At 43.8% G+C, this 27,265-nt stretch overlaps 1 protein-coding gene across 1 annotated transcript in view; it reads left to right on the forward strand.

Annotated features, from left to right (window-relative positions):
- LOC115398099 (zinc finger protein 608-like) overlaps positions 1-27,265 on the forward strand; it is a 49,401-nt gene that overhangs the window by 14,589 nt on the left and 7,547 nt on the right. The window contains 2 exon segments of the mRNA XM_030104742.1: positions 18,076-18,346; positions 24,260-24,347. Of these exon segments, the coding sequence (XP_029960602.1) occupies positions 18,076-18,346; positions 24,260-24,347 (359 nt within the window).

Genomic DNA, 27,265 nt, shown 5'->3' on the forward strand with positions numbered 1-27,265 from the left:
GGGCCCGTATGCAGTTCAAGCCTGGAAAATCCAGGAGCTTGTGCCTTTTGAAGGGAAGTTTGTCAGATAACACCTTTAGCATCCAGGGGTCAGAGATTCCAGCTATTCAGGAGGAGAGAATCCGATGCTTGGGGAAGAGCTATGACAGTACTCTGAAGGACAAGGCTAACTTCGAGGACACCTCAGCCCAACTAATGGAGTGACTGAGGAGAATCGACAAGTGTCCGTTGCTGGGCAGGTTCAAGGTGTGATGCTTCCAGCATGGCATCATACCAAGACTCCAGTGGCCGTTTCTGCTCTATGACTTCCCTATGACCAGAATATAAGCAATGGAGAGAGTCTGTAACAGGTTTATCCGGAAATGGCTGGGCGTCCCTCCAGCATTCAGCTCAGTCAACCTCTACAGCAAGTCATCAGTTCTCCGGTTACCATGCTCCTCTGTCATAGAAGAATTTAAAGCCACCAAGGCAAGGACAGTGCATGCTTTTAGTCTCCAGGGACACAAAAGTCAGGCATGCAAGCACTGCGATTAACTGTGGCAGGAAGTGGAAACCCCTTGAAGCAGCGAGTGAAGGAAGCAGAAGCCTATTGGAGGCATCAAGAAATCATGGACACTGTGTGTTGGGGACAGCTAGGGCTTGGCAACTATAGTGTCAAGAGCTGGTCGAAAAGCAACACAAAAGGCAGAAGGGAATTGGTGGTGCAAAGGGTGCGGGAGACAGCAGAAGAAGACTGTCGAATTAAAGCAGCGGGGCTGGGCTCCTAGACGCGCTGGATGCAGTGGGAGGGGGTACTTGAGAGACCACTGTCTTGGAAGGAGCTCTGGGGGACTGACCAAGGCAAGCTGAACTTCCTGCTGCGCGCTGTGGCTGATCTCCCACCCACACCAAGCAATTTGAAGATCTGGGGCAAGGGGCAAGAGGCATCCTGTAGTCAGTGTGGCGCAAGACTCTGCACACTGAACCACATTTTGACCAGCTGCCCAAAAGCCCTCGCAGACGGGTGCTACAGGTGGAGACATGACAAAGTCCTCACTGAGGTCTTTGGGAGGAATGGGAGGTTTTCGCCTCAGAAGATATTCTGCAGGTTTTCATTTCTGAAAGCACAGTTTTTCTAGTTTCATATGAGACCTGCTGTGTTGACGTGGAGCAAATGGATCTGGCGTTCTGCTGCATTTTGTTCCAGATGGTGCTAATGTTGGTGGCTTCGTTATTTTTTGATTTAAAGTTGTTATAAAAACAATTGTTCGATGTCTCAGTGAACTTGGAGAGTTCACTCAGTGGTTGATTGAGAAAGGAAAAAAGAAAGCATGTGGTTCATGAGTCCAGGACAGGTCAGAAGTCTCTCTGTGTGCTTCTTGACCCAAGTCCCCTTCTCTGCAAATGAAATGCAAATGCTGACCTGCTCACTTGAAATTTCTGTCCTGTTTGAGAGTCCTGATCAGGTTAGTAAAAATTAAAAAAAAAAAAAAAACAGCTGTAGTTTAATAGAATGTATTTTAATGTGAAGTTTGAAGTAAGACTGTTGTGAAATTGTGGAATAAAAAGGTCTTGTGTTGAAGGCAGGGTGTCCTGAATAGTCTGTGCTCACTTCTGCTCAGTATGAAGTCATATTCCTTTTGCTTTGTTTCTTAGGTTTTTTTTTTTAATCTTTTCATTTAGAAAACGTGACTGAAAGTGACAGTTCAGCATTAAACATGCAGGTCAAACATTGAGGCAGGACTGGGTCACCGATGCCTTCAGGCCACAGTGAGAGCTCAGTTTTTTTGACAGTATTGACTGATGTCAGTGACGATTCTTTCTGGAAATAATAAAATACCCTCCACGAGTCAACATCGAGGAAAAAAGGCTTCAGAACAAGAAGGAAAAAAGCCATGAAAACAACAGGGGGAGAGAAAGACACGTTAGCCTTCATAAGACTAACTGAGACCCTCAAAGTATGAGAAAACTGAAACAGCAGCATTTCCCCTCTGCTTTGCCCTCTCATTGTACTGAAGCTGCTACCATTGGTCGGTTCAGCAGTAGAAGCCATAGACTCAGTCGCTGTGCGCCGGTATATCCTTCCGCGGAGCACTATGCTTGTGCAGATCTGTGTGTATCAAAATGTTATTTTGAAAAGAAAACACGTCTTTTGAAATGTTTTATAACCATTCGGATTTACTTCACGTGCTAATACGCCATCCCTTGGACCACTGGAAGGAGTATTTTGTCCACTTTCGTCAGTCTGGCTCTGTTTCCTCTTCACCTAGAGCAGTTGAGCTAAGCTAACTACAATGCTTACAGCTGGGATCCAGCCACTGGACGCACAGACACAAAAAAGGTATTTATGAGCTTATCTCACTTTGTAAATGATAGGGATAGGGCGTGGGTCCAAAATCTTCAGAGTATTCCTTTAAGTTGCTGATTGAGTTTCTGGTAAAATTGTTGGCTAAGTTGCTGATTAAGTTGCTCATCTAGTTGCTGGTTAAGTTGTTGACTTAATTGCTGGTTAAATTGCTGTTAAGTTGCTGGTTAGGTTTCTGGTTAAGTTGCTGGTTAGGTTTCTGGTGTTGTACCAGCTGTTTTTCTCCTCTTGATGTTTTGTCAGGACATCCTTTGCAGTCTGTCTGTCAGTCTGCGTCCAGACGGCGGATGCCACTCCTGTTCTTTGATGTTCCTGCGGATAACGTTGCCGATGCCTGACGTGCTGTATCACCCGGCAGGCTGCATCAGGGGGCGTTTGGTTCCTGATGAGTATGAGTACTCCGCGCAGTACTGAACCGTATCGGCTGACTTACTCTTTACTGAACTGTCCACATTTCACATTTTCAGACATTCAAAAGTAGCAACCCCCCCCCCCCCCCCCCCAAAAAAAAAAAAAAAAGAAAGAAAAAAAGCCCCAAACAAAATCGGTCTGTCATGGTAACACTGGAGGAAGAGGAAGGAGCTGCCATATTTTCTTCATAATGTAATGACTTCAACTGATCCATGGAGGAAAACCAGTGTTTTCTGTGTGTTGCTGTTGAGCCGTTAAGTCAGAATCAAAGGGCTGGACTATCTCTGATACCAATGGTGTGGCTGAAAAACACACAAGCGAAAAAGACGCAGTGTTTCCTCTGGTAATGAGCAGAGATGATGAAGCTGGTGTGGAAAGTGCTCAGTGGGAGGAATGGAAGCAGGAGTACTGTTACTGCGAGGCTGAGGCTGAGGCTCAGACTGTCATCTGCATGACAATGGTCTGCAGCTGAGTCTGCTGTGAGTGACAGGCGCTGGGCTGTCAGTCTGGATCCCCTCCTGCTGAATCAGGATGAGGCTCTGGTTAGATTCTGTTTCTTCCTCCAGAAGTGGGATCAACTCCCTGGTGGCGGCGGCGGCGGTGGCGCTGCAGTACCCTCCCGTCTCCTCCCTGCCTCTTCCTTCCCCAGATGGAAACATTGTGTCTTTTTTGTTGCCGTTTACCTGGCAAGTTCTAACAGGCTTGTGCAGCCTCGGTCCCCATGGCAACATGGATGTATTTGAGTTAATCGGGGAATGCTGTAATCACCGAGTGACGCTGATCATTGATCCGGAGTGAGCGACTGTCAGGAGCTGGTGGTGTTCCTCTTTCTTTACTCCATCCTCTCAGAGTGTGACTCAGAATTAAGGATAGACCGATACATTGGTCGGCTGATATTTGAGTTTTTTACTTGTATTGGCATCGGCCGATACGCGCATAGATTCGGGGATTTATTTTTCCCTGGCATGATTTACAGACAGGCATGCATGGGCAGCTCTATAAGTATATGCAATACTTCAGTTGTTTTAATGATGTCTAAATATTTGTTTTATTTTCTTTTATTTCATAGGCATTATTTGAAAGCACCAAACACTTTTTGTTCATTTTAAAGTATGTTGCGTAACAAAAAAAAACAAACAAAACTGTTTTAATTTTTTTACTGTTCAATGAATATTTCTTATTTAAGCTTGTGACCTGTAATATTTGTTATCATTGTGTCATTTTTTTTTAATGTAAATTGAGGGCGCAAAAGCTGTATCAGCCCCAAATATCGGCTCAAGAAAATCAGCAGTCCATAATCAGCCATTGGCTAAGGGTTATGGAAAAAAATCGGTATCGGCATCAGACCTAAAAAATCCATACTGGTCTATCCCTACTCAGAATGATGCTTTAAGCACCGAGGTCACATTTTCCAGTGACCAGTCCCTGTATGAGTACTAACCTTTAACTAACTAGTACTAACTTTAACTAACTAAACTAACACTGACACCAGGTCCCGGTACCAGGACTGAGTAACACACAAACTTCACACACAGACCATGAGGGATGTGATGCTACGTCGCCTCCGTCAGTCTCTGTTGATGCTACATTTTGATTTATTCAACACAAATAAACAGATGAAGCACATGAAGTACACAAAATCACACCTGTCCCATTTTATAATCGACTTAATCCTAATCCTGTACTCATACAGACCACAACACACACACACACACACACACACACACACACAAGTCAGAATCATGCCTGTTTCACACTGATGCCACCAGCGTTCATCCAGTTTAAACTTCTCTCCAGTCGATTCACACAGGAACCAAAACAGGTGTTAGTGAGGAAATACCTCCACATAAAAGTTTTCAGATCTCTGGGATCTTTGGGATTCTTGGTTTTCCTCTTCTCCCAGATGTGTCTTGTTGCAGTTTTTTCATTAAACCTCCTTCATCCGTCCGCCCGCTGCTTTACGTTCTCCATTCATCCTGGAGTTTATGTCTCAACTGCAAACATTTATTAAAATCATTATTTGGTGAATTAAATTCCTGTTTAAGTTGTTCAGATATATTTCTGTTACGTCTTTTCATTCACTTTACAAAGTTTGGGTTTTTTCTCTGTTTTTGCAGCTCTACTTACAGACCTTGATAAACTCAGTTTTCTGTTGACCATCTTTTCATTGTTTCTATCTCGATTCATTTAGAGTTTTAGTTTCTTTTTCGCATCTTTTGCTGACCAATGGCAGTGATTCTGATAACGCAGTGGAGCTCAGCCTTTGATTTATTTCCAGCCATCTGGCCCAGGCCATTTGGACGGCTTGTCTCTGCACAAGGTTGGTGAACCACATTCTGAAAAAAGGTTTGTGTGTCAGTATCACTGTGATCAGACTCAGAGTCGTCTGTTAGTTTTAAAATAATCCTGTATTTCCTCTGGGTTTTACTTCAGTATACAGGCTTTTATTTTTTGAAATTACTGTATTTGTTTGGGCCTTTTAAGATGGAATGCTAGTCAGCGATTAGCTCTGTTATACCTATTATTGATTGAAAACTGTGGATCCAGTGTCAAAGTCTGCCTCCATCAGCACCACCCCTCTGCTCCACCCCTCAGCTGTTTAATCATAGTCTCTGTCTCCTTATCTATATTTTCAAACATTTAATGCTGCAATGTTCAGATCTCCTATAGATCCTACAATCGTTCCGTACTGTCTAGTTTTGCCCAGAGCGGAATGCTCCGCTGTCTTCTGCTCTTCTTTCTTCAGGGCCTTCAGCACTTTTACCAAGTAAAACGCCGAATGTCTCCTCAACAAAATCACTTTTCAAGCAGTTGAACGATAAAGTCTTCAGAGTTTGTTGAAGAAAGAGAAGCAGCTGATACTCCATCAGTACAACAACGTGAAGATGCTTCGTTTCTGCATTTTCAGTTCAGCCAATTTCAAAAAGTCGCTCTTTCAGAGGCTCCGAGCGCCATTGTCATGTAAACACCTCTGAGTTTTCACTTGAGATCGACACTGTGTAAACAGGCCCCAGATATGTCTCCAGAGTAATTGAGCTGTTGAAATCTAAAACGCTGAATCTAAAAATCTAAAACGCTCTTGTGCACTGTTTACACATGACAAAATCTGAGAAAATTCAGACACATTCCAGCAACTCTAGTTTAATAAGTCTGTAATTTGATTGCTACAAGATTGCTTCTGTGAGTCATGTGTGTTCAGACTTCCTGGGACGTTCTGCTGCTGCTGCTTGCAGCCGCTGGTTTGAAGGGGTCAATGACTCGCTGTGGGAAAAGGTGACATACTTAGAAGCTCATCGAACAGCGGAATAACAGGAGCTCAGACAAAGTTAAATACACAGGAAGATTCATGGCTGTGAACAAATGCCGACTGCTCGACGTTCACGCAAAGACATGTCTCTACACGCCGTGTGTATTCATGTGTGTGAATCCAGTCCAGCAGCTTCTCTGCTCTTGTTGAAAAAAATCAATTCTATTTATGGGGCATCAAATGCAACAGAGACTTTCTGCAGAACCAGACTTTCTCTTGCGCTGGTTGGAAGGTTGATGTGAGAAAGAGAGAGACTGAGTGGACCAGGACTGAGGTCAACGGTCCATTGCACGTTGTTGATTAACTCATTAGCATGAGGTCCTCCTACTATTTTGCGTGTTGTGTTTTACACACCTGTTATTCCTTATTGATGAAGGATCAGTCAGCAGCGTGTTGTTTAGAACAAACGTCAGACTCAATCCCCGGTCTGTCCTCTTGGCTTCCACATGAAGGAGCGCACAACATCAAAATTTTACCAGTTTTTATACACACAAAGCAAAAGAGGGGAGCCATATCCATCCAGGCACATTTCACCGCCTCAGACCTGGAACCAGAGCTCTTTCTGACTTTGCACCGTGTCTTAAAGCCATCAAATCATTTTGAAGAGTAAAATGCTCTAATGCTTGTACTAGGTGTAAGATCCAACCCAAGTTGATGTAGATGGTTACTGGTTTTCTTGCAGTGTCATCCTGTAATGCTGAGCTTTCACTGTTCTCCACTGACTTTGCATCATTAGCCTTTAATGTGGTGTAAAGTGACGGTGACTGATGCCTGAGGCTTCAGCGGCTCCAGTGCTGCTGCTGCTGCTGCTGCTGCTGCTGGGCCAGTTCTTCTTTGAGCTCCCCACAGCTGTGACTGACATGCTGAAAAGAAAAGGTAGAAATCAGAAAGCAGAAGTAAACCTCCTCCTGACAGGATTCTCCCTCCAGCACATGGCTTTAGCATCTGAACAATGATCTGCAGGTGCCTCTGAAGATTGTGCAATAATTCAGTCAGCACCTGCGTCACATCGACTACAAACATGGTGAATAATTAGGTATGAATGTCAGTTTGTTAAACAAGTTCTACTGACAGAACGTTCGGTGGTTTCAGTGAACAAAAACTTGTTGAAGGCTGTTTGTCAGGAGATGGTCTGCCTCCCAGTACTGAGACTTTAACACAGTCAGTAAACTGAACCAATGCACTAGAGTGACACTGACCCCCCTCCCCATCTGCACCACTTCCTCCAGTTCAGAGTTGCTCCAGCCAATCCCAGCCTGCAGTGAAAGAGCAGACAGTCGACACCTACAGGCCATGTAGAGCACAGATTCAACTCCACATCATGTTTCTGGACTGTGGGAGGATACCAGAGTACATGTAGAGTTGTAGTCCAGATGCTAGGATTGTGTCTTGATATACTCAAGCTGAAGTGTTCAGATTTTTCTGAAGACTGTTCCGTACCTTCACTTAACTCAGCAAATGATCACATCTTCAGATTCACAACACTGATTCCACATCAAAGTTTAGTTTAGTTTAGTCTTTATTTGAAGGGACAATGCACAGAGACATTAAGTTCAAACACAGAGATGTTCTGCACCAGATTATAGCTACACAGCTAATTTCCATCTGCAGTCCCTGGTTACATGGATAAAATTACTTACAACAATACATCAATGAGAGCAGTGAAAAATTCACTCTCTCAGTAACCTAGCACTCACACATGCAACATTTGTCCACACAATCTCATCACAACCCAGACACACAATCAAATCCATGTTCTATTTACATACACATATCATTTACAATATCACAGTAAAAGTTTAAAACACCCATAATTACATATAAATTTTGCACATTTACACCATCTCAGCTCTGTTTATACGAGCTTGAGCTCATTGCTTAGAACTTAATAACCCAGTGTGTGTTGGCAGTGTTTTTTATTCCGCAGCCACTTTTTAAGTTCTGTGGAGAAGGTGAGATAATCTGTCTGAATTTTCAGAGTAGTTGGCAGGAGAGAACAATAACCAGCTTTCTAACAGGCTACAACCACAAACACTGTAAACCATCTGCATCACAGTCTCACAGCGCCATTAACACACTGGACTCATTCAACGCGCTGCTAATGGAAAGATTTGACCTGCTATCAAAGCTGTTAAGAAAGAACACCTGTTTGACTGAGCAGAGAAACTGTGAGCCTCACTGTGATCCCTAATACCATCCTAACGATGGCGGCGACTAGTCTAACTAATCTTTCAGTTATTTTTCAATCAGTCAACTGGATATGATCATCTTCTTTATTTTTAAGCGCCCGTTCTCTGTGGTTGGTGATGATCTGGCTGCTCCAGGTGTCAGTGGTTACGGGTTCGAATGAGAGTTGAGCTGCACAGAGTTTGCATTGATGGTGTTTCTCTGGTTTATTTTCAGTTAGATGTTCCCAAAGTTTAGACACGGACTCGGAGTTTGAGTCTCTTGCCTCCATATTCTACTGAATGGCTGCAGCTGCGTCCTCCGCGGCGCCATAACCACCACATGTGCTCTTGCTGCGGCTGTGTTTTCGGTGTAAAAGCATGTTTTTCGCGGCATTCCTCCACACATCCGTTCACCCTGGCAGTGGCTGTTACTCCCGGTGTAGTGCCAAAATATTTACCACGGATTGAACTGGTATCCCTGCTGAGGGAGTCCCTCACCGAGGAATACTAGAGCCAACATGTCCTAAAGGGTTTGCTAGAGCCAACATATCCTAAAGGGGCTTTTCCTGCAAGCTACATGATGGATGCTTGGAACAAATCGAAGGTTAAGTTCCTCACAGTTCTTTGTTTGGAGGAGGCGGAAGATGTTTACATCTCCGTGTTCATGATGGCAGGTCACGAATATCCAGAAAAGCCAGTTGAAGATTTTTCCTTAGTTGAACACAGATGATATCAGGCCTCTGTTCTGAATGCGCGCCACCACAATGATTCTCTAAAACAACAAACAGCTTGACGTATGTGTGATTATCTGGAAACACCTCAGCTTTGAGGAGAGAGAGCTGCTGCTGCCGCGCTCTGCCAGCTAAAAGTGTCACTCATTCTGCAAAGCTGGGTGCTTCCCCATCTGTGGAGTGATTCTACGGCCTACCTTCATCCATGTAACTCCTCGACCAGTGACGAAAATGTGAGCAAAATGTAAAGATATCGATCCCGTCATTAGGCAGCTGTTATGATGATCATCTATCGCGAGGAAGAAATCAATCAAAACTGGGGAATTATAACTAACTGCCAATATTGGCTGAGAATATTGACATTTTCTGGGCAAAGTGAAATGATTCTCCATTTAACTGCGCTGGACAGAAGCTTAAATGGAAAAGGGGAAGAACAAGTGGATGAGCAGGCAGCAAATGGCAGTGTGAAGAGAGGTGTCAGAGCTCGTGTGGAGGCAGGACCCAGAGTGTATTAGCTATCAAAGCATCGGTGCCAGAGAGTGGAAAGGCTTCATGGTGTAATGGTACGCCCACGTGCAGCAGCTCCACTCTGCTGGCCTGGCAGCTTTTCCTCTGCATTCACATCCCGAAGTCTCCACGGCTGCAGAAAACTAAATGGCATCTTCAGCTTGTCTCTGTCTGCCTGTCATTACCTGGAAAACCCGATGGAGGATCGCCCCTTCTGTTCCGTTCGCACTTCGTCTGCCTGCCACGGTCTCTTCCCAGACTCGCAACTGTTTTGTTTCTGATAGAAAGTGTCTTGTATTTGTGAAACCCTGAGAAGACTCGGGCAGTTTTGAATGTTTCAGATCTGGAACGTCACAGACTCTGTTCTGGAGACACGTTGAGTAAATACTGCTGGTTATATTTTGAGTTTTCTTTTTGAGTGGGATTCTGTAAACACCATAATGCCATCTGGCATGCAGCGCAGCGATGTGGAATCAGCCTGTGTGCGGAGGAATCTGGCAATAAGACAGAGCTCCATACAGAAGTGACAATGCAATATAATGAGCTCCGTCATGTCAGCAGCTGTCTTCCCAAAACACTTGATGCTTTTAAACCTGCATGCTGTGAAGACTATGAAATCCTTGACCAGTTTTGATCAATACTCACACTGTTTCTCTATTCTCCACAGTCTGGTGGAACAATCAGCAGAAAACCCAAAAGTGAGCAGATGAAGGTTGAGGGGCACTCAAAATGGGATTTTACTGATAAAACACAGAACTGACTGCTTTACTTCGGTTTCATGAGTTATTGCCTGAAGCCCTGCTGACACAACAGCGTTTTGCATTGAGAAAGCTGTATCTGAAAATGACTTCTGTTTCCAAGGCAAAGGCAGAAACACTGAAAATGACGTAGATTAATATTAATATTTAATGAGAAATGGAGACAAAATAGAAAAACGGAGCAAGTGTGAATTTCGATTAGTTTTGCTGCTTGATGGGAATTGATGGGAATTGTTAGGAATTTAGTGATTCCGATTCCATTATCGATACTGCTTATCGATACGGTTCCTTATCAATTCTCCTATCGATTCTCATTGAGTGAGAAATGAAACAATACAAATGGGGTGTTTGCATTAACTCTTTAATATCTACATCCTGAACAGAAGAAACAAATATCCATGTCATTAAAACTTTGCAAGCGTTGCAAGTAGCCCCAGTTTCATCTTTTCGTGTGAAATACAGCCAAACTCTGGAGCTTCTTCCTGACGCCAGGTTGGAAAGCTCAAAATCAAATTATGCTGGGCTCACACTGGATGCCCGTGCGTGTCCGGTCCAGCTCCGCAACACTGTCATGGCCTCTGTGTGTCTACTCAGCAGACGGAGGTTGCCAGATCTGCTCCAAATATAATGTTAAAAACCGTCCAACAATAGAAAGTAGTTCAAACCTCCATCTCTGTAGAAAATGCAAGTTAAAGCTGTAAAAACCGGATTTGCATTGAAAAAAAAAACACGTCACAAACACAACCATTTCATCAACCTACCTCGGGTTCAAAAGAAGCTTGATTGTGCAGAAACCCGCCCAAACTGGCAACACAGCCGCTCCGGTCATAGAGCTGTTTAGCGCAATTTTGGTGTCTTTTGACTTTCCTACAATGAGTAAGTACAACATCGTTCATTCTTCTAACGCATATAATGATTAGATCGCGTTGTTTGTTATATATTCTACCAGAAGAATTACAAAAAACAATGTTAAATCAAAAAACACGACAAAGATTTTATTTTGAAATCACAGATTTTGAAACACCTATCTACTTGCCGTCTGGCACCAGACTTGTTTCTGTTTAGATTGAAGCGGCAGGGCTCCGGAGTGAGGAAAAATAGAATTCTTGCTGAAAGTTTGCGGTCTGCGGCTCTGTAGCGGCATCACAGAGGACCGCAGCTGCTCTGTGGCTGCTGTGAGTCCATGCGCTCCGTGCATGGTACGTCGTCACCACACAGCGGGACCAATAAGCGGAATCGTTAAGGAGACAGCCAAACAATTCCTTGGAATCGAGGCATGAGGAACCGGTTCTACAAAAGAACCGGTTCTCGATTCCCATCCCTATGCAGCACAGTGTACACTATTTCAGCACCATGGACAGTGCCGTGGACTTCACCAACAATTTCCTCAAACCTGGGTCAGATAAAGATTAAAATGTAAACCAGACTAAACCAACGGGATGGAAAAAGTCAGTGAAATTCAGCCATGATGGATTTCCCCCCCCCCCCCCCCCCCCCCCCCCCCCCCCCTCCCACTTCTGAAAGCTTCCCAGCATCGACTTGGGTCAGCATCAGTGTGTCAGTAACATTTATTGGCGTGAGTCTGATTGTCCAGTCAGCTCTGATGTCTTTTCACGTTTATGTCCTCATAGTGACCTGGCAGAGTCTCCTCTGGACTCCAGTCAGCCGTCACACTGAACGCCTTGAACGCCTGCCTCACTCTGCCCCACTCTGTGAAATTATATCATAATGAAAAACGGCATCTCCACGAGAACAATTCAAGCTGAATTGGTCTCACATAATAATTGGTAGTGGTTGATGGAGCAGCAGCAGCAAAACAGGAGAGGAATCAGCTCAGATGTTTTGCAGCAGCTGTGTCATTATAGCTGGGAGTAATGTCCAGAGTCCAGGTCATAAAGGAAAGGCATGAGGAAGAGAAGACAGACAGATGAGGAAATGAAGGCAAAAGACAGAAAACACAAAGAAAAGCACTGAGAAGCTCAAGTAACAAAACGAAACATTTTAGAAGCAGAATTGCAATTACCTCCCTTCAAAAGCTTTTCACCATCAAAATGACTCGAGCTGCATTCTCATGGTCAATTTTTTGTCAATCTGACTGAATTCTGCTTCATTCCAGAATCCTGTCTCTGGGCCCCCTTTACATGGGTCCAGAAATCCTCCTTATAATCAGGTTGTGAAGTCAGTCATATAAACACCTGAGTGGTTTAAACTCACTCAGGTGGGATGATGTTTTTAACTGTGGCAGGTCATCTGCTCTGACCGATTATCCACTCAATGCTACATATAAACATTTTCAATTGAAAAAAACACCATGGAGATTGTGTGTGTGTGTGTGTGTGTGTGTGTGTGTGTGTGTGTCTGTGTGTGTCTGTGTGTGTCTGTGTGTGTCTCTGTGTGTGTGTGTGTGTGTGTGTGTGTGTGTGTGTGTGTGTGTGTGTGTGTGTGTGTGTGTGTGTGTGTGTGTCTGTGTCTGCTGCTCCTGTTTAATCGTCCAGTAGTCTTCCTCCCTGTGCTCATTGCCCTAGGGTTGCACCTGTAGGTTCCCTTATTTAAACCCTGCTCTCCTCTCATTCATCAGTGTTGTTTCCTGCAGTGTTTGACCATGTTCCTGCTTCTTTGGGTTCCTGTGTTCTCTGTGTTCTCTGTTCTTTAATAAAAGGAGCTGTGCCTGGCTTTTGAGCTCCCAACTGATCGTCCCGTTTACTGAACAACCTCATTGGAATGTTGTGCTGTTTTAGCAAGACGTGACCCCATTAATTTCAGTGGATCAGTCCCATAATGCATTGCACTGTGGCGTTTGCTGTTTGTGGCTTGAATCACACATCTGGCTTCACCCGGAAACTGCAACATGAAAGAAACTTTCTCTTGGCTGAAAGCAGTGAGAACCAGATGATCATGAGTCCTGTGCTGCCTTTCCGTCCTCACCTGACCAGACAGCAGATCCCATCACAGACGAGCTCCGCCTGCAGAAAGTGACCCGATCAAAACCTGGACTTCACCCCCACCGTTGCTCAGATGGTGCAAACAGCCTTCATGTGGTGGAAATTGAACTGGGTCAGCATTTAATGGGATTACATTTTCTTCTTCCTTCTCTCAACAACAGCACTATGCATGACGTTCTGCATTGGACCCAATATCCGGAATTGGCATCGGTATCTATGGCTTCCTAACTTTAAAGCATCAGTGGTTTGGTTGGAAAATGTCAAATAGTGTGTGACCCCTGCAGAAACTCCCTGAACGCACACAGATATGAGTTTGATCTGCCTTTTATCAGTCGATCTCATCCAAACTGCTTGAGTTGTGCTGCTGTGGCAGTAAGAGTCTGGTGGTGTGAAAGGCATGGGTTTGATTCCCCACACGTCCTGAAATTCCATCAGGTTCCTTTGAGGTTGAAATCTTTTGTTGGCGTCTGCTGTTCAGTGCTGTATTGGAACAGAACTTCGCCGTGCTTCACAGCAGGACGGTGCGTTCAGGCTCATCCACCTCGAATAACATCTTCCACTTAATCACCGTGTTTTGGTTTTACTGCGACAGAATGTTCCACACAGCTGTAGATTAATCACCGTAACGCTTGTTTTGAAATATCTACACCTTTCACAGTTTTTTGCAGTTATTGTGAAAGTTGAACTCACCACTTTGTGTCTCTCCTTAATGTGCATTTATTCCCTGAAATGAGAATAATTAATTTGTTCTCATCAGATTTTTAGATAAGGTCACAGATTTGGTGAGTCAGTAACGATTTAATGGCTCATGTGGAAAAGGAAGCAGAAACGTTCTGATCTGTTCCTTCAGCTTGTGGACAGACAACAGTGAGATCTACTTCCAGATCCTCAGACAGTCTTTCTTATGTGCACAACGGTGTGATTGAGAGCCGAGCTGATATTGAACTTGCAGGATGAGTTTGGAAAAACACCCAGAATACAACAGCTGCAGGAGTTTAAAGGACATTTCACTGGATTCACCGGCAGAAGGTTCCATTCAAACTGGCCTCATGCTGTTTGATCGTAACTGTTTGGTTTTATGAAGATACTGATATTTTCATCATGTGGACTCTGAAGCTTATTAATTGTTTCACCAGTTGGGCCCACTGAAGATGGAATCGGGCTGAACGTGGCTCCTGAACTAAAGCAAGTTTGATGCCACTGATTACCAGTGAACCATTATCCAGTACAAGCTTTCTAACCAGGCTGGACCAGGATAAATCCATCCACAGGTTCTGACTGAGTTTCCTTCAGCTGAAATCAGCTCCAGAGCCTGGTCAGCTGGGTGTCTGAAGGTTTTCTGTACTCTTCACTCTACAAGTCTGTAAAGAATTGACTGAAGGACTTCCAGCTGCAGAGTAGTCGTGTCCTTCAGGGCTGAAGCCTCAGTGGAAGCTCCAGCTGCTGCATAGATGGAGTTTTGTCAGATTTGAGAGCGACCTGTGATTGACTGACTGATTGCAGCCTGGCTCGGTGGCTTCAGTCAAGTCCACGCCACGGCGAGGCGAGGCAAGGCGTCCGTCAAACCCATCTGCTTTATGGAATTGTAATGTCAGGGAGAAAATGCTTCATGGCTGAACGCTGCTGCTGTGGCGGCACTGCTGTAATCGGGAGCCTGAGAAGTGGTGAAGACAGGAGTGCAGCTCTTCCAGGCGCAGGTGACGTGGTAACCATGGTGACCATGGCGGTTCGGATCCCACACACGTTTGGAAATCTTGGCGTGCTCCCGTTTTTGTGAAAATCTGGTCTTCCTGTGATCATATTGTAAATAACTGGAGACAGTCTGTGGGGAACATTAAAACCTTCCTGACAGATTCCACCAGCAGTGAAGCTCCACCTGACATTTTGTGGGAAAGTCTTTCAGGATTTTTCATTCCTTCCTATTATTATTCACACTTACTCAGCGTCCTTGAATCTGCAGACAGTCGTATAATTTGGGGCAGATTAGACCAGTGCAAGTGTTGAATATCGGGCCTGTGCTGCACAGAGGAGCCAGACGCGTGAAAAGAGAATGAAATATAGACAATTAATGACAAAAAGGATGGCCGTAAGTTATGTTCTGCCAAAATATCAAGTGTGTTGTGTGTCTGCTGTGAGAAATATAGCAGCGTGAAGATTGAGTACAGGTAATATTCAGCAACACTCCTCAGCTGTGCATGAAGCACCCCTCTTCTTCATGAAAGTAGCTGCTGTTATTGATCTGAATGAGAATTGTTGTCCTGGTGGAGTCGGGTGGAGTCGTCCCCAATTAGACAGATAGATTCTTTATTGTCTGCTTCGTGCGTCCAGCTGACGTTGCGTGGTTGAGGCAACACCTGAAAGGTGATGACGCGAAGTGTGAGCCGAACGATTGCCCTACAACCGAATCAATAAGTTAAAAATCTGAAAAAAAAAGACTTTGTATTTGAGTCGAAGATCGAAAAGGTCACATTAGGAACGGTTACATTTGAGAGACTTTGGTTTAATAATGTTCTGTTTAGGTCGAGAAGAAACAATTTGAGTTTCAAAAAGGATTTTTTTTATTTCCCATTTCTTTAAATAAGAAAATCCTGCCGTCATCTCTTCTCCTGAAGATCCGTGTCTGTTGTTTGTTAGGGGAGCGTTCCTCATCATGAGAGCCTGTACAGTTCACACAGTGGGGGTCGGGCTGTTCGAGTGATCCCAGTGGCCTAATTTATTATTGGGGAGAGTTTTGTTTTGTATTTGATTCAGAGAGAGGTGGAGCAGGTGGAGATGTCATAGGTGAGGATGGATCCCATCAGTGGTCTAGAAACTAGGGTTAAAAAGTCTTTGCTGAACATCCTGAGCAGGCAGAGACGCTCCTTTGTCTTTTTGTAAATAGAATCTGAGTGCAGGTCAAAGGTCAGGCAGGGGTCAACCTCTGTCCCCAGGCATTTAAAACTTCCCACCTGCTCCACAAACAGAGCGTGGATCTTCAGAGGTTGGACCAGGTCTGAACCAGGGGTGTGGACCTCCTGCTGGTCCTGTGTCAGGGTCTGATGTGAGCCACCAGGGCCATGTGGTCTGCAAAGTTAGCAAGCATCAATCCCTCCCTGCTGCAAGTGATGGAGCAGGTGGAGGCCACAGAACACAACCCTGGGATAGCCCTGCTTAAACCTGGAGGATCCCTGTTTAAACCTGTTTAGCTCCGGACAGTCAACCACTGCAGGCCTGGATGATCTGACATTAATGAATCAATGTCCGTGAGCTTTGTTGAATCCAGATGTTGTGGATAGAACCATTTTGTCAAACATTTACGTGTCTTTCTAGAAACTACAACTGGAAATGAGAGCCAGACCACACAGTCTGAAGTCATTTGAGGATCGTGCTTGAGGCATTGCGCTAAAGAGCTTTTTTCTCTGCCTCCTTTTGAACGCCGTTTCTCTGAAAACTCTTTGTTTTGCTTCATATAAGGCTCAGTTTTCATGGCTCGGGCTCATATTTCATGTCAAAATGCACCTTTTTTTGCGTTTTCGTTTCAGAATCATTTCGCATTTACACCTCAGTACTTTGATTTTTGCACCATTATGCAAATGAGGAGCTCATTTGCATACATCTGAATTCAGCCAACATTATCCAAATGAGGCGGGGCAAGTGGAGATTCATTGCATTGCGGAATTTAAACAGCTGTAGTGGAGGCAAAACCAGGGCAGATTCAGCAACTGCACAACTTATTTCTCACCTCACATGTTTTCAGAAATAGTTTGAGCTGAACTGTTTGTGACCGATCGGCCATGTTGATTCAGTTTGAACTCCAGGAGCAGACAACCCTGAAGCAACACACACAGCTTCAGGCTCACACTCCAGTGATGCTACATGCTAAACACATTAACATCTGACTCATTGCCCTCATTAACGGCGATCTGGGGTGTAGACAGATGCTCCACTCTGCCCTGACCTGGACAAACATGTTGCGATTGAAGAAAAGCCTCTTTTTATCGAGACACCAGCTCGTGGCCCAGGAAGTGTGCTGTTTTTAAGAAGCGGTGCGTTTCCAGGCAAGAAGCAAACTTGCCTGAAACCTACCATTAGTTTGTTGTCTGCCAGACTGTGTGACATGGACTTGCATCAACGATGTGCAATATGAGTAACATCAAGTTCAATACACAATGAATCACTGAATTACTGGAGATTTTGACCCAACATGAATAAATTCATGCAGATCCAACACCAATCCTTCCAGAAGAAAAACTGAAAGGAGAGATTTTCAGCAGATTCCAGTTCGACATTTGTAATTTCTATACTTTACTCAAAAACATGTTTGAATCCTCAATTTTGTAATGGAAATGATGTTCTGGAAACACACACTGTCAGAACAGCATCCGGGACTAATCAGCATAACGCTGAACAGGATCTTGGAGCAGCACATCCTTTTCCATTAGTTTTTTTTTTTTTGGTTTTGTTTTCTTCCTCACACCGGATGAGTTCCAGTGTTTCAGTACTGTACTTTTTCCAGATTTGTGCGAAGTTTCTCTTTACTGAAATGGCAGCTAATTATAATGTGCAGCTCCTGTGTGGCTGCAAACATCCGTCAGGGACTGAGCGGCAAGGGTGAACTCAGGACGGACACATGGAAATTAATTGTGGCACCAGAATGCTAAATAAACGGCTTGTGATGGAGATGCTTAGCTGCCATCCAGTATGAGGACGTTAGCAACAGCAGACCTTGGATAATGAATAGTCTGACATTCTGGGAAAATGTCTACCTCTTCTGAAACACTGCCATTCTCCCCTCATTATGCAGAATTATCCATCATTCTAAGACAAATTCACTTCAGCAGAAATAAAAAGGATTTATTTACAGTCATGGAATTGAAGTTGAATTTATCTGATCTGATCCTGAATGAATCTTTTTGTCCTCTTGCACAGATGGACCCCATGTTCACGGTCCCCGCCCTGCCGGTGCCGGGCTACCCCGGGGCCCCCGGTTCCTCCCTGCCCACGGCCCCTTCTTTCTCCCCGCCGGCCCTGCCCACCTCCAACCCCAAGCAGCTGGCAGTCAGGACGAGGTCCATCGGCACCAACACCCAGGACGGCTTGACGCCGGGGCCACTGGAGGGCGACTCGGCCTGCCTGGGGCCCTGCCAGCCCGGGACCAGCGTCAACCTGGAGGGAATCGTTTGGCACGAGACGGAGGAAGGTGAGGAACGTTCTGAGGTGTTCGCAAATAAACACGGGACAAAATCCAGTTTAGGGCCCTTTTAACCCTAGGTGAGAGGCTTTTCCTCAGCTGGATCTCCACAGTGTTCCTTCATAGCCTTTAATTTGAAGTGTTTTCCATTGGTCTCACTGTCTCTGCTGTTCCTCTCCTTCCTCCTTCAGCTTTGAATTTGAGACCGACTGTCTCCCAGATTGTGTTTTTCTGTCTTTTCTTTGTTTCACATTTGTTTCCTCTGACGCTCTGAAATGTTTGGTGGCTTCTTCCATCAACGCGCCCGACTCCAGAACATCGCAGTTCATTCCAGAAAGGCTCACTGCTCCATGAACACACAAAACGCCAGCAGATCATTCTCATTGAAGCAGATTCTCATGAACCTCACTGAAATTTTGACGTGTTTGCTCCTGATGTCACGTTTGGTAAAAACAAACTCTTCACGAGCACTGCAATTTAACAGGCTTCAGCAGTCACTCGTGCTTTTATGAAAAAGCCGGTTTTACAGCTTTTAGTCTCAATTTTGTCCTCATTACACATTTTTTTTTGCCTTTTGTTTTTATTGTCTGTTCACACTGCAATGATTTGAATTGAAAACGCACAGCGTTGGCTGGTTTTTACCGTTTCTGTGTTAACAGACATAGTTTTGAGAACGTTGCCATGCGAACCTGGAATTTCTCTGAAGCAAAAACAATGCGTTTTCCCTCGAAGCATGTTCGTGGAAACGGGGCCTTCAGTGAACATTTTGTTCCAATACAGAATATTTTGTTTGAAGAATGTAATGTTTTCTTCTCATGATTTCATGAGGATTATCACAAGAGAGAATGCATGCTGGGGAAAAGTGGTTCGTTTCTCCAATCAGCTGACGTCTGGTGGTTTGGTATTCAGTTAAACACTGAAGTTAAACAGCGTTAATCAAGGAGATGGGCTGTGTGTGATGCCATCAGTGCTTTGAGTCTTTATTTCATCCTTTTGATTATCTTCAGACTGTTAAAAGTCCTTCATTAAGATGATTCCTGGGTTTTGTCCCTTCACTGAACTTCTCAGCAGATTTCATTAAAATGTCTTTCACACATTTTCTTTTTTCCCTGGTTTGTATGAGACGACATCCTGCTGACTAGAAAACAAACCGCAGTGAAAGCTCTTCCCTGCTCCCCGGGTGGAGTTATTAACATGAAAGAATGAGGCTTCCAGGTTTGTGCAGATAAACAGTCTGGGTGTGTGAAGCTTCCTGGAAACGACACGCAGACTTTCAGCCGGCAGATGGAAAGACAAGGTGCATCCTGATGAAATGATAAGAATGCAGAAAAAGAAGGAAAATAGATTCAGTGTCGAGTCTGAGCCCAGAAAGGCTGACAGATGGATGGAGGGATGAGGAGAGGGAGGCAGAGGTGTTGAAAGTGGCTCATTCTGTTTTTGAAATTACCGCAGGGATGGAGGATGAAGATGGGGAGGAATTTAAAGATGGAGAAGAGGGAGAGAGATAGAAGGAAAAGGTGTTTAAGCGGTGGACAAAGACATGCTGTGTTTTCCTTCCTGCCAATCAGACAGCATTGTTCAGCAGAGCTGCTCAGACGCTGCGCGCATGACAATTAACATGAATGTTAACTGGAGAGAAAGAATGAGGAGAGACAGTTTCAGCTTTACCAGTCGTTCTCCTCTCTCCTCCTCCTCCTCCTCCTCCTCCTCCTCCTCCTCCACCTCCTCCTCCTCCTCCTCTCTGCAGCAGATCACACTCAGTAGTGTTAATCAATCAGTGATTGTCTCCTAACAGTCTGTGTGGGATTCATACATCATGTCAATTACCAGCTAATCACTACTGATTGACAGATATTTACATCTTCCAAACACATAAAGTAACAACATAATCTGGTGTTTTCTCATAAAAATGCATCTGACAGCTTGAACACGTTCTCCAGAGTTGATGGTTGTGAATGAGAGTGGGAGAGAGAGCACTGGTCTCTCCTGAAGTGCCTGGTGATGAACCCACTGAATCATGGGAAATCATGGCTTCAGCCCTCTGTGGCCTCTGACATACAGCTGTTCAGATGCCTGAAAGGGAGAAGAGGTCAAATTCCCCGGAGTGAGACACACTGACGAGCCATGGAGTGTTTTGGTGATTTCCTAAGAAGAAACGAAGTCATGTTTCTAAAAATAGGACAGCAGTCACGTTCCAGGTCTGAGGAGGCTTCAGGGACACGAGAGAGAGAGGGAGAGAGAGAGAGAGAGAGAGAGAGAGAAAGACGAGGAAAACCTGCACTGCTGCTGAAGAAGTGCAGCCGCAGCTCGGTGTTGTTTAAGTTCTGTCAATTTACAGCACCGTTACCTCGCTTCACATAGTAAATCCAAAGCTTCACAGGTAATAGAAGAAAACCCAACAACTGATTGATCTCTCTGAGTCACGGCTCATCTTATATTTCAGTACGGCTACATGTTGGAAAATAGTCACAGTTCTTCATCCAAAATGCATCAAATGTTTTGTTCTCAAAGGTCAACACCTCCTCTGGATGTTGTTCACTTGTGGATTTCATGTCTGCATGGTTCTAACTAGTTGTGTACTGGTCCGTCTGAAGAATCTCATCTGATCCATCAGTGATGTGCAGCCAGAGGGTTCTGCGTTCCGGGTGGATCACTCCTGCTGGCAGACTGACCACAATGTTTCCAATTAACCTGCTGGTTCATGCTTCCAGTTAACCAGTTAGCTCACTGTTCATTCATGGTTATAAATCAACCTGCCGGTTAACTGGTTACATCACTGTTCATTCATGCTTCCAGTTAACCAGTGAGTTCACTGGTTAGCTCACTGTTTTTTCATGTTTCTGCTTAACTACCTGATTACCTAGTTGACTTGTTGACTAGTTGAGTTCATTAATGTCTCTAGTTAACTAGCTGGTTAACCGGTTAGCTCACTGTTGTTTCACATGTGATTCTTCTCTTATGAATTTGCTCCTGGTTTTCAGTGGAGATGTGCAGGAGGCGTCTTTTGGCCATTTAAAGACTTGAAGCTGGGTTTTTTCATGTGTCCAGTTCTTCAGTAGCTTTAAAAACTTGCTCACACACACATTTTTTTTGATAGAATTTTGGTGCATTTAGCCACAGGGTTTTCCAGAAATCCCGCTTGCTTTGTGCATAAAGCGGATTCATCTGTCAAGTGCAGCCCAGAGTGATTTTCTCTACAGCCAACAAGGCAGGAATCCAAACCTGAACAGACCCTGAGGATATAGAAAGCCCTCTCAAAGCATCTTTGACCATTCTGAAGTGTGTTTCAACTTTTCCAGCACCTCTGCATGCCTACGTTTCAGAACAAAGCTTATGGAGGACTTTACTGTTGCCTTCACTGTCCTGGTTTGACGTGGCTTTGATGCTTCCAGGTGTGATTCAGCCTCTGGTTTGTCTCCTCACGTGCAGCACAGCACAGCTTGGGAAACGCTGAGCACTGAGTCTGGACTGGATGTAGCATTTAGCACCATTTAGCATGTTAGCCTTCATGATGGATGAATAAATAAACCAATGGTGCGACGTACAACCCCTGAAAAGGTTCGCATTTGTTTTGAAGATGTTTGAAGAGACGGTGTAAATCAGCTCAGGCCCCAGCTGACATTTCCACAGCTGGAACACCACAGCTTTTATGAGTGGATTTTATTTTGCAATATTTTCCATCTCAAAATTTGGCTTTTTGACCGATCATCTCATATTTTCATTTCCTTTAATTGTTTTGGCCTTTTCTGTTGTTGCTGTAGTTCTGACATGTTTCAAACCATCCTTCACTGATACTGATACAACTCTGAGTCCATACTCTAAAACAGGAATCTCTGAGTTCTCGGTTCCAGAACAGCTGTTTTAAATTAGTTTGTTTTACAATGAAAACATTACATGACTGTTTGAGGGTGAATCATGGCGCTTTCACACATATAAACGTCCTCTCATCTACAGCATGTGTACAGGACTGTCTCAGAAAATTAGAAAATTGTGATAAAGTTATTTATTTTCTGAAATGCAATTAAAAAAACAAAAACGTCATACATTCTGGATTCATTACAAATCAACTGAGATATTTCAAGCCTTTTATTATTTTAATATTGCTGATTATGGCTTACAGCTTAAGAAAACTCAAAAATCCTATCTTAAAATATTAGAATATTTCCTCAGACCAAGTAAAAAAACAAAATTATAACAGCAAAACAAAATCAAACATTTGAAAATGTCCATTAATGCACTCAGTACTTGGTTGGGAATTCTTTTGCACGAATTACTGCATCAATGCGGCTTGGCATGGAGGCAATCAGCCTGTGGCATTGCTGAGGTGTTATGGATGCCCAGGATGCTTCAATAGCGGCCTTTAGCTCATTTGCATTGTTGGGTCTGGTGTCTTTCAGCTTCTTCTTGACAATACCCCACAAATTCTCAATGGGGTTCAGGTCAGCGGAATTGGCAGGCCAATCGAGGACAGTAATGCCATGGTCAGTACACCAGTTGCTGGTGGTTTTGGCACTGTGGGCAGGTGCCAGATCATGCTGGAAAATGAAATCATCATCTCCATAGAGCTTTTCAGCAGAAGGAAGCATGTAGTGCTCTAAAATCTCTTGGTACACAGCTGCATTTACTCTGGACTTGATGAGACACAGTGGACCAACACCAGCAGCTGACATGGCTCCCCAAACCATCGCTGACTGTGGGAACTTCACACTGGATTTCAAGCAACTTGGATTTTGCTCCTCTCCAGCCTTTCTCCAGACTCTGGCGCCTTGACTTCCAAATGAGATACAAAACTTGCTTTCGTCTGAAAAGAGGACTTTGGACCACTCTTCAACTGCCCAGTGCTTCTTTTCCACAGCCCAAGTCAGACGCTTTTTCCGTTGTCTTGAGTTCAGAAGTGGCTTGACCATGGGAATACGGCTATTGTAGCCCATTTCCCGGACACGTCTGTCAACAGTGGCTTTTGATACCTGGACTCCAGCTTCAGTCCACTGTCTTTGAAGCTCCCCCAAATTCTGGAAGTGGCTCTTCTTCACAATGCTGTTAAGCCTGCGGTCATCTCTCTTGGTTGTGCAGCGTTTCCTGCCACATTTCTCCCTTCCAACAGACTTTTTGTGAATGTGCTTTGAAACTGCACTCTGTGAACAGCCTGCTCTTTGAGAAATTTCTTTTTGTGTCTTACCCTCCTGATGGAGGGTGTCAGTGATGGTCCTCTGGACAGCAGTCAGATCAGCAGTCTTCCCCATACTTGTGATTTAGTTTACTGAACCAAGCTGAGTGTTTTTCAAGGCTCAGGAAACACTTGCAGGTGTTTCGAGTTATTTAGACGATTCAAGTGATTAGTTAAATAGCCTACTAGTATACTTTTTCATGATATTCTAATATTTTGAGATAGGATTTTTGAGTTTTCTTAAGCTGTAAGCCATAATCAGCAATATTAAAATAATAAAAGGCTTGAAATATCTCAGTTGATTTGTAATGAATCCAGAATGTATGACATTTTTGTTTTTTTTAATTGCATTTCAGAAAATAAAGAACTTTATCACAATATTCTAATTTTCTGAGACAGTCCTGTATATTGTGTGTGTGTGTGTGTGTGTGTGTGTGTGTGTGTGTGTGTGTGTGTGTGTGTGTGTGTGTGTGTGGAGAGAGATGGATGGATAGATAAACAGATGGCTGGATGGATATCGACATATAGATCTTTTATTGCATCTCCAACTCAGTGGCTCTGGGCTCTGTTGTCGTGTGAACAGACACAAAAAACTGTCTGCTCTTCCAACTGAAGTCGTTGTCTTGTGAACAGTTCCTGAGTCTCAGGTCCCGATACATGCAGCAGTACGCTGGACTGAGCCCTGCTGTGACAGTGGCGTCGCTGTGAGCTCTGAGCGTGAGCGTTAGGTGAACGTGTGTCCTGTGTGTCGGCAGGAGTGCTGGTGGTGAACGTGACGTGGAGGAAGCGGACGTACGTGGGAACTCTGTTGGACTGCACCAAGCACGACTGGGCCCCTCCAAGGTAACTCCGGCTTTTCCTCTTTTCTGTCGGCGGAGCTGGTGACCACAAGACAAATGTGACATGGCTGAAACCTAGAAACATTCGGTAGCATGAGTTTTGAAAAAAACTGAAATTAAATTAAAACCGATTAATCAGCTTTATAACAGAGGAGACGGAGGGAACGAAAGACTTCCTTTACAGAGGGAGAAAACTTGCAGAACCAGACTCAGAGGAAGAGACTCAAAAAGTTGTGTTTTCGGTGAGTCAGAGCAAACTGCCGTTTTGTGTTTCCACTTGGATTCATGAAAATGTCCCTCATAAGTACCATCAAATCCTCCCAGTATTTTTACATGACTCACTAAACTTGCCCAAAATTACAAATGAGCCTTGACCTGCAGCTCCTGCTATTGACTGACTTTCTGTCTTCATATCCAGCTCACTTTAGTCCCCCTCTTCATTACTGTTCATCTTCCGTCTGGAGAGATTCTGCTCATGTTGGGAAACAAAAACCACAATCACACTGTTCAACCTGTCAATCAGACCAAATGGTGACGCCATGACTTATTTTCTAATTTACATTTAAATTCTAAAATACAGTGTCTCTTTGATCAGTTGTTTATTGGATTTAATATATGATATGTTATTGATCTGACACAGGAAACTGACAATGATAAGTTCCAATTGGGAGAGGGGGTGGGATTAAATAAGCTCTGCTTCTTCCCACTCCTTTTCAGACATGTAGGATGGCATCTATGTTCTCTATGTTTGGTGTATTTTGTTTTGATTGATGTCTGTTTTGATTGACGTCTGCTTTACAAAGTCGCTATTTAGATGACTTTTCAATTTTGATTTATGGTTTGCATGTTTGAAACAATTAAATCCATTCATTCATTCATTCATTCATTCATTCATTCATTCATTCATTCATTCTTTCATTCATTCATTCATTCATTAGAAAACACCTTCAGTTTGGGCCGTTATGAGTTCAGTGATGACTGGCATGTCTGGTAATGTCTACATCCCTGTCAGAACTTAGAAATAAGATTTGAAATCAGCTGTTGTGTGTAAAGACATTTATGTAGTTTGCTGCTCATTAGTCTCACTGTCAGCCGTTTCATTCTCATCCTCTCTGGCCTGTCTGTCTGCTCTCATGATTGTTTATTTAACTGAACAGACATTGAAAGAAAAAAAGGCTGAATTACCTCTGGGGCTGTCAGCGGTTCCACACTTACCTTTAATAAATTAAAAAACAAAGGGGAAGAAATGCTCTGAGAGCTGTTAACAACAGCGGAGTGTGTCCGTCCCTCCTCGCCCGGCTGAAGCCGCTCAGTTATTCCTACTGTATGTAAATGGCTGTTGCCATGGCAATTACAGCGAGATCTCCCAAAACCATGAAAAAGATATCTTTTTTTCTCTTAGACATGTGTCTCTGTGAATGTGAGGCAGAGTAGCCTGAAGCTGTTTTGTTCTAATAATGAGAAGAATAGCATGCTCCTGATTTGGCGGACTGTCCGTCCTCAGTGAACGAATCAAACGTTTGTAAGAACACGGGAAGAGAACTGGTTCCAGTGGATCAGCTCCAAAGGTGTCAGCAAGAGCGCAGACAGTAGCTTCTCTGTTGAAACAGGTTCTCAGGTTTTTACAAACCAACTAATGCACAGTAAGAACATACAAAACTCCCCCAGAAAGGGTTTTGCTGGGAGCAAAAACAAACCAAGGAAAACAAACAAAAAAAAAACAAAACAGCACATTGACATTCGGAAGTAATAAATCGATGACATTTGGCACTTTTAAGCAATGCAAAGTCAAAGTTCTGACTAACAAACTGTCTGAAATGATGAAGGTAATACATCCAGCTGTAGCTGCGGTGGCGTTCAGGGACATGCTGGTGGGGGTTTGGTGGGGGTTGAGGGGATAATTACAAACATTACAGGAATCATGAGATATCATCTTATCATCTGGAATCAAAGAAGTCCAGTTTCAACTTGCTCTGCAGTTTGTTCTGTTGACAAGCTGATAAAATCCCAGCAGTCTTTCCAAGGTCACAGTTTCTTCACCGAGGGTTTAACATGAAGTCGTCAAGTGAAAACGTGTCATAATGAATGCATGCATGAGACTGTGAGACCTACAAACAGTGCGTGCGTGTGCATGCACGTGTGTAAACACTTCTCCTGTACTGAGATGCAACGCATTGCGGCTAACAGCATGAAAATACTTCAAAGAAGGAACGAGGAGTGAATACAAAATCAGGAGTAACAAACAGATGAGGGGTTTCATATTTTCTTTTTATCAAAATCAGAGGCTGCTTTGTCTGGAATGATAAAAATAATTAAAAACAATGTTGTGATCCAAGTAGGTTATTCAGACATTGTAACATTAGGACATTGTTGAAATGATTGAATCATTGTTTTGCAATATTTGAGGTCATTTCAAGGTACTTTGGCAAAACATAGTCCAACCTACAGTATTGTAAGTTTAAAGGTCATATTTGACTGTAAAAATACATAAGTGACCTGAAATAACCTGTAAGTTGTTTTGGTTTTGCTGCACAGTGAAAAAAGGAAAACAGGAATCGAAACTAGAACACTCCCAGACAGCACTGATGGGTCCAACCCTGTGCTCTATCATACACACTATGAAGACAAGACGCATTAAGACTGTATGCTAGGAGAAGGTAAATAGAATGATGATTAAAGCTCTTACAGCTCAGAACACTGAGGGGTGATGGCTCTGAGGAGGAAGGACTGAATACAACCAAAGCATCATGTGCAGCAAGTTGATCAGCCACAGAACAAACACTGAAAACGTTCCTTTAGTCCAGTCTTTCTTGTTTGTCTGTTAAAACATTTTAGACAACTTTTTCTTCTTTGTGTTATTCTTTGTCTATTTCGGTTGTAAGTGGTTTTAGTGTGAAGTCAAACAGAAGTACTGAGTAAGAT

Source organism: Salarias fasciatus, chromosome 12 (assembly GCF_902148845.1).
Source record: "Salarias fasciatus chromosome 12, fSalaFa1.1, whole genome shotgun sequence".
In the NCBI taxonomy this organism is placed as follows: Eukaryota; Metazoa; Chordata; class Actinopteri; order Blenniiformes; family Blenniidae; genus Salarias; species Salarias fasciatus.